This window comes from Phyllopteryx taeniolatus, chromosome 3 (genome assembly GCF_024500385.1).
Source record: "Phyllopteryx taeniolatus isolate TA_2022b chromosome 3, UOR_Ptae_1.2, whole genome shotgun sequence".
Classification (NCBI taxonomy): Eukaryota; Metazoa; Chordata; class Actinopteri; order Syngnathiformes; family Syngnathidae; genus Phyllopteryx; species Phyllopteryx taeniolatus.
In genome coordinates, this window is record NC_084504.1 from 6,265,984 (window position 1) to 6,274,408 (window position 8,425).

Here is an 8,425-nt window from a genome sequence, read left to right on the forward strand (position 1 = left end):
AAAGAAACAAAATCAGGAAAAGATATTTAATACACAATAGAACCTGCAGGTAGCATGCTTTATGTTTCGACTTGGTGTTTGTTGTAGGCCTATATAATATTTTAGTGTAAAAATAGTGCAATTGTTGTTTATCTAAAAACTAAAATAAGCTTGCCCTACATGCACACCTGAATGAATTAGTCCTCCAAGATGTGCATTTATGTGAACGTAACACTCCAATGCAGAGGGAGGCGGTGTGCTCAAACATATTTTGCTTGAACGACCTAAAGCCGGAACGCGGAGGACAGGCCAGGAAGAAGCTGTCCGACACTGTTTTTGTTTACGAGGCGACAACCTAACAAAAGTGAGTGTCTCCGACTCTAACATTCAAGCATTCAACGCAGGAATAGCTAGCCAGTTCGCCGTTAGCATAGCACTGTGCTGTTAGACTGAAGTGAACGCTAAAAAAAAAAAAAAAAAAAAAAAAAAAAAAAAAAAAAGCAGCACAGCACACAGGCAGTCTTTCATCGTTTGCGCCTAGCATCAGCTTGTGGCCATTCAGTGTGTTTCACAAGCTAATTATTCGTCGTCGTCAAACCAACACTTGTGTTTCATAGCAGTAGTTCACACTGGCAACCACGTCAAACCAAAATTCAAATAACAATTGAACATGTTATGTGAGTATAACAAGAATGTTATTCACTGTAATTACAAATGATACTTCGTGGTACTATAAAAGTCTGCAATTAAAAACAAATTTAATCATCATCAATCATTTATTCGGCTGCTGTCTATTTCACAAACCGTCACTGTGTACCTTCCTCAATGTAGTTTGGTTCCCCTTAATAAATACCAGAGTACAATGGTAGTTTGCTTGCTATTAGTTACCAACCTCATTTTGTTACTGAAGTATTTCTTAAGTGTCATTCATAAATATTATGTGATTCTTTATTGATCATCATGTGTATCCATAGGTGGCAAAAGTACACAAACGCTCTACTTAAGTAGAAGTCCAGATAAAATAAAAGTAATATTAATTCAACTCCTTGGCTCAAGTTGAAGTTTTTTTTAAATACAGACTCTGAAACATAGTACAAAAGTCAAAATTAATCTTTACTGTCAATTATCTGCAATATACTTTTTGATAATGCACAACAACAACAAACAGGAGACACTGCATAAATATAATGCTGTGATGCCAAGAAGCTACTGCATAAGTATGGTATTTTGTTTTGAAAGTTACAACTGAAAGCTCATATTTGCCTCAAAGAGTAATTACAGGTCATAATGCAATTCAAAATGCAGTTTCTGCTGTTTCTATCAAATTGCACCCCTACCCCCCAGATCAGGTGGAGTAGGAGTGGTGGGGGTCCTCACGGTCGATCAAAAATATGCAGGGGGTTGAACCATTTGTTTAAAACATCAGTGGCTCGCTCCGAGTTTTGTTTTCATCCCCAAGTGACACAAACACTGGAAAGTTAACTGTCTATTAGCAAAAACTCAGTGGCACACGTTATTGGCGTATATTTGATTGACAGGCTTGTCTCCAGCGACTTCAACATACCAACCACACAGTCTTGCAGATCTACGGTGGACCTTATTTATGTATGTGTGTATTTATTTATTTATTATTTCAGAGGCATACAAAAAAAAAAAAAAGATTCTATTGTCATCGTTTTTGGGAAAATATATCATCTTTAAAACATTGTTGTCGTGACAGGCCTATATTAGACACATTTTACATCACAGTTTTTTGTTGGTTTCACCCAGAGAATAGTGTGGTCTTGAACTTGCTCAGTCACTGCTCTTGTAATATGTCTATATACCTAATTTGATTAAACATGTCAGCACTCAGAATAAAATGTCCATTGCATATAGAATGAGTGATGGTGTTCGTACTTGTCTTCAACAGGTGCATTGTTGCAGCCTGTAGTTCACTATGGCCCAGAACCAGGTGATCCTGCAGTTCCACTTTGCCACATTTGGCGACTCCATGCTGCAGAAGATGAACCTCCTTCGGCACCAGCGACGCTTCTGTGACGTCACTGTACGCATCAACCAGCTTAAAGTCTCAGGTCATAAGGTGGTGTTTGCTGCTGGTTCTTCTTTCCTAAGAGACCAGTTCATCCTTCAGCAGGACTCCAATGAAGTGCAGATCTCCATGATCCAGGAAGCAAAGGTCGGCCAGCAGCTGCTGCTGTCCTGCTACACGGGGCAACTTGAGTTTCCTGAACTAGAGCTGGTCAATTACCTGACAGTAGCCAGCTTCCTCCAAATGGGCCACATTGTTGAGCAGTGCACTCAAGCGCTAAACAAGTTCATCAAGCCACAGCTTCCTCACAAGCTGGAAGTGGAAAGTGAGATGAGAAAGGGAAGCAAGGACGAAGGTTTGAGAGAGCGGGAGCACTGCCAAGTGCCGACTGTCCAGAAGGTGGAGCCCATGGCGGATGATATCAGTAGTGATGATGATGATGAAGATGATGACGATGATGTCATTTTACAGCCCAAATCCTCTCCTCAGATCTCAGATACAAATCCCAGGCACGATGTGGAAGAGAGTGACATAAGCATAGTAAAGGTGGAGTCTGTGGTGCCTAACTTTCCCACCAGCTCTCCAGCTGCCCTGCGCTCACCTGAGCCCCAACACTCTCTCATCAATTCCACCGTGGACAGTCGTGGGAGTGAAACGACGGCGCCCCCTAGCATGCCAGACTTCAGTCCCCCTTCTCCGTCCAATCCAGCAGAGAAACCGAGCAGTCACCAGAGGAACTACGACAAACCTCTCCAGTGGTACCACCAGTGCCCCAAGTGCAGCCGTGTCTTCCGGCAGCTGGAAAAATACGCCAACCACCTCAAGATGCACAAGCTCTTCATGTGCCTCCTGTGTGGAAAGACATTCACGCAGAAAGGCAACCTGCACCGACACATGCGCGTCCACGCGGGCATCAAACCCTTCCAGTGTAAGATCTGTGGGAAGACCTTCACTCAAAAGTGCTCTTTACTGGATCACCTGAACCTGCACAGCGGGGACAAACCTCACCGCTGTAACTACTGTGACATGATGTTCGCTCACAAGCCTGTTCTCCGCAAGCACCTCAAACAGATCCACGGCAAGAACAGCTTCGACAACGCAAATGAAGGCAACCTGCACGATGGTGGGCCTGAAGAGAATGACAACACTGGTCCCTTTTTCATTCACTCAAACAATTATGAGACGGACTTAAAGGAGACATATTATGGAAAATTGACTTTTTAATGTTTGTATACAAATAGTTGGGGGTCTGTAGTGCTTGCCCACCCATCAAGTGTGAAATTAAACAACCAAGTAAATCTTTAGTTATTTGCCTATTTCTAAAAATATGTCTGTGAGGGAGCTGTTCTACACTCCTCCCCATACTGTTAAAAAAACAGTGGAACTTATCAACATAATAACCTCCCCCACACTAAGTTTCTCAGCTAGGCTAGCTGACGTTCCAGAGAGAAATAACCACTTTGACGTGGCAGCAGAAGCACTATCATGTCAAAGCTAACAGGAAAGCAGAGCTGCATTGTAAGCAACTATGAGCATTAATTACGAGTATTAGCTTCTAATGGTTATGTTTGGCTAAGTTGTTGGTGTGGGGTATTTGTGTTTGACAATGTCATATGCTACATTACTACATTGATTGACAAGTGTAATTCGGTGGCTTGGTGATGAAATGCTGCCTCCACAAATGGAATGGAATCACTATGGGCACTTGCTTTAAGTGGTGGCTTTACAAAAGGTAACTATTGTTCAATGCACACATTAGTGATATAACAGAGTTAGCTTCTGAAATAAGACACTTGATTGCTCAGTGAAGAAATGTGGGGGGACAGGGGTTGTTTGTGTTTAGCGGTGTTTCCACGTGTCACATACGCAGGGTGAACTGCTGAATCTGCAAGGTAAAATGGTTTCATTGTTTTTAAGCCAGTCTCATGAAAGTCAGGCTCTCCATTGACCCAACAATATGTGGGGCAGGATGAGGACTGACGCACTGCATGAGACAGATCCACCTCTAAAATCAGCCAAGGCAAGAAATATGCTGTAAAAATGCTAAATGGTATTTTGTTATTAAGACACCTGCAGGAAGCTTTCTGAAAAATGCATAATATGCCTCCCTTAAGGTATAATTTGAGACATTGACCTGATGAGAATGTAAGAATGAAAAGGCTAGTGTCACAAAGCTGCGCAGTGTCAGCATAAAATCTGCAAGTTAAAAAAAATAAAATAAATCATGTTCAAGTCACAAAATCAATTTGTGGAGGATGTAGCATTTACCAACAAAGAACATTCGGTTTTGGGAAGTGTGGGAATCGTTCCTAAGCCACAAATCAACACTTCATTTGTACATCTGCCACCATTTTGGACAGTTGTATACCAATGGAGACAAAACACATTTAAATTGCATTTGTGTTCATCAGATATCATACAGTAACATCACTTAAATACACAGCTGACGCTCTATGTTGGTCATTTTTCAAAACTATAATATATTGCACTATAAGTGGAAGACACTATTCTTTAGGCTATTAGCTAATGCACAGTTGTACTCTTCTGATTGTCATGCAGACTGTGCCTGCCACAATTTTTAAATATTCATGCTCTTATTATTTTCCCTTTAGGTTCGCATTTTAATGTCTATTTCATTGGGGGTTACTGCTGTGACGATCAAAAGAAATACTGTATGAAGGTGGCAAGGTAGAAATTGTCATGTGCCACTTTTGAAAGTTTGTAAATACACCTGATGTATGAATTCACTCAAAAAAACCTAATATTGAAAGTTTCTCATTTGAAAAGCAAGTTAATGCGAAAATTCAAGTTTTGACAATGTACAGTAGATGCTGAGTTCCAGTGCAGCCCTCTGGATAGACCTTCCCTTGCTTTGCGTGAACCGCCTGCTTGAGAAGTCCTGTGTTTTCATCAACGGTGGCATTAGCAGGCCTTCCACTGCACAGTTTGCCACATATCCTGTTTAGAAGAACTAGCTATGGATAGCATAAAATGTAGGTGCCGGAGCTCAAACTGTCGTTGCTATAATGCTAGATAGCCATGATGCCAAAAATTTGGATGACCTCTTTGTATCAAAAACGTGAGATCAGTGCTATGTCTTTTTCATGGTAGAGTTACAAAATGACCGAAACTTTCTAAATGAAATGCTGCTGACTGTACACCTCTAAAAAAAAAACAAAAAAAAACACAAATTTAACTTGTGTATGTCCCAACTCTTGCTGAACTAGTCGTCTTCATAGAGAGTAAACTGTGGTTGATGTTTCAATATAGCTTTATCACTGTAGACTTATTTCATCATATTGTAGATGCCTTCACTTTGCACTTGAACTAGCAGTGCTGAAACATACATTTTATTGATCGTATTATATAACAGAGAACCTTAAACATATCATGATGCATAGATATAGGCATTCTGTATATAGGTAGCCTTTTTATGTGTACAACAACTGGAAACATTAAATACCAGGTGCAGCTTTCTTAGATTTGAAGAAAAGTGGCATGCCAAACTTACTCACTTGAAAGTTATTTCTGTTCTCCTGTAAAAAGAGCTTTGCACAAAAAAAAACATAAAACTGTAAATACATAAAAGGTAAAAACACCATTACCACTGTGGTTACAGTACGTCTTTCCTTACTCTACCCATTGTTCATGTAAAATGTAATTGTTTTTGAATATAATAATAAATATTTCAATGTATGATTCCTTTGGCGAAGGAACTTGTTTGAAATGGTATTCTGTTCGAATCTGTTGTTCTTTCCCCCTGTGAATTAATGAGGCATGGTGATTCCCAACCAGCGTGCTGAGGAAAACTAGTGTGCCATGAGATATCGTAAAGGGTGCAACGGGAAATTATCCAATTTCATTAATTCATTCAAAAATTTTATAGATATAATAAAGAAGGCACAATAAACCCTGTGTATCTGCCTGTTGGCATACAACAGAATAATAGCTTTGTGCTTAATTAAACAGGACCAGATTTCACATTGACAAAGTACATTTGTGAGTAAATTGAGACTAGATTATCATTTCCGGGGTTCATACTTTTTGTGTATTTTTTGTTTGGTGGCGTTGCAATGAGACTTTTCTAAGTCCTTAGCTCAATAAAGGTTGGGAACTACTGAACTACAGACTGGGCTGACAAAACCAATTATCAGCATTTACTGACTTGCTTAGTGATATAATAAGATAGCAGCATCACTCTAGAGCAGGGGTGTCAAACTCATTTTTGTCACGGGCCATATTGTTGGTAGGTTTTGTCTCAGAGGGTCCTTATAACGGAAACCATATACTAAAATCTTTCATCGCCTCATCATAGTATTACATACAGTATACAAAACAAATTGATGGATAACTTGTTTTGAAATCATAAGTCGAGGATTATTCAATTGGTGTTCAAGTTACTGTAAAAAGGGGGTTAGTGACCAAAAAATGCTTGCAAAGCGATTTTGTCTAAATTGTGCACATTTGTCATTGGCTCAACATGGTATGGTCTGGGGGTTACCACATCATGTACACATATAATGCAACACAAAAAAATTTTAAGTATATATATTTAGATTTGTTATTTGTTTATTATTTGTTTAAAGAACAAATATGTGGTTAATTCCAAAGTACTGATCTATGTTTCCACTTTTTTAGAGGAAAAGTCCAAGGGTCCTGTTGATGAATTCATTCAAAATTAAGAAAAGTCATCAAATGTAATTACTTATATTATTTTGAGAAAGTAATTGAAATAGTGACACTACTATTACACTTTAAAAAGGGTAACTTGTAATTGTAACCAACTACATTTTCAAAGTTATCTCCCCACCACTGGTTGTGATGTTCTTCCTCTTCTTCTTTTTGATTTCCAGCAGACTGGGCACGATTATTGCATTGCTGCCCCCTACTGGTTAAGTGATGAACACCTATAAGACAGCCAAACTCTAGAAAATGTCAAACTCAAGGCCCGGGGGCCAAGTATGGCCCGCCACTTCATTTTATGTGCCCGCAAAAGCAATTAATTTCAACTGCCCTTGGTTCTTCCTCAAATATGTGTCTACATGTGTTCAAATATCCATTGCTCAAAGGGCTCTAAAACCACGACTATCTATCATGCTAACGCTTGTATTTCAATGGTCTTTTCATTTTATGGTAGCATTAAGCCAGCGGGCCATTCTTAAGGCAATGTTGCTTCAAATACACAATGTTTAATTTTCATTGTTTTATGTTTAGTTTGACAGTAAACCTCAACTGGAAGTGACATTAAGGAGCTTGAAGCCTCCTTTGATGATTTGTCCAGTATTTGCCCAACTGCTACTGCCGACTCGGAAAAACTAAGTCAGGTCACCCGTATCTCAAGTCCCCACTGTAGCTGTGTTTTAGCGGTTATGTCAGACGGCAGCTGTCTTTGTCAAGTGATTACAATTTACAGTGGACCCCTTTCGTGGAGGACCGTGAATAGCGAAATCTGCAGGTAATTACATTGGAGGGAAAATATATGCAAATAGGTGAATCCGGGGATGCCGAACAGCGGGTAAGCGGCTGTCCACTGTACTTAACTGGGCGCTTCAAGGCAATCCAGTGGATATTCAAATCCTGTCACATACAATTTAAATATTATGTAGTGAAAAAAAGTGAGAGAGGCTGTGCGACCAGAGATGCAGGACAGGCAGAGCAGGCTGTGCAAGAAGCAGTGCGGCTTTGTCTGTATCAGGTACGGCATGCATCGCATCTGCAACTGGTAGAAGACATTAAAGCCTAGCCAGAGTTCATGGAAGTACCAACAAGTTCCGTCAGCAGTGTTGGTTTGGCATCAAACTTGGAAATGGGGAATACACCAATGGACAAATGTATTGGATACCAGTGACTCCTACAGGGAGGACAACAACTCATAATGCTCGCTCAGGAAATTTTTACAACACTGGGCCATAAAACACCAGATCGTATACTCTGCACTTGATGACCTTCATGAAGGATTAAAAGCCAATGGCCACCCAGAGTTACTTGCAACAGCCAGAACCCTTCTTGGTGTATCAGCCGTGGCCACGATTGAGGAAAGTAAGTAGCCTACTCTACACACACACTTAAGTTAGTCACATACAAAAGTACTGTATATTACTATGTATAAAACCTAAAATGATCTCAGTTGTTGCCATTGTCATTGATGCTTTGAAAATCCAAGGTGGAGTCGCTCATGACAAGCGCGCACCCACCTCAGCCTGCTCTGTAGGAAGATCTGGTCCTGTCACTGTGCAGAACAGTGAGTGAGCTGAAGGAGTTGGACTGGCCTAAAAAAATGTCATTCCAAAATCCAACTCTGTGCAAGATCATAAAAGGCAAGTATTCATATTTTGTTGGTATCAGTTGTATGCCAAACTTGACTGAAGAGGTTTTGATGTGTACTGTGCGTCATTTTGACTTCTACTCTAGCGG

The 8,425-nt window shown here is 40.1% G+C and overlaps 1 protein-coding gene across 2 annotated transcripts; it reads left to right on the forward strand.

The window, feature by feature from the left end:
* Window positions 1–238: 238 nt before the first annotated feature.
* On the forward strand, window positions 239–5,718 carry zbtb26 (zinc finger and BTB domain containing 26). 2 transcript variants are annotated; one of them, XM_061766658.1, is made up of 3 exons: window positions 288–344; window positions 1,512–1,584; window positions 1,892–5,718. In XM_061766658.1, the coding sequence occupies exon 3, from the start codon at window positions 1,919–1,921 to the stop codon at window positions 3,233–3,235; it is 1,317 nt and encodes a 438-aa protein (XP_061622642.1). In that variant the 5' UTR covers window positions 288–344; window positions 1,512–1,584; window positions 1,892–1,918; the 3' UTR covers window positions 3,236–5,718. The 2 variants fall into 2 exon arrangements, with proteins under 2 accessions (XP_061622641.1, XP_061622642.1); XM_061766657.1 differs by lacking the exon at window positions 1,512–1,584 and having other exon boundaries at window positions 239–343.
* Window positions 5,719–8,425: the final 2,707 nt, after the last annotated feature.

Bases quoted from the DNA above. Each gene is read 5' to 3' on its own strand.
- zbtb26 (XM_061766657.1), top strand. From the start codon at position 1,919: ATGGCCCAGAACCAGGTGATCCTGCAGTTCCACTTTGCCACATTTGGC.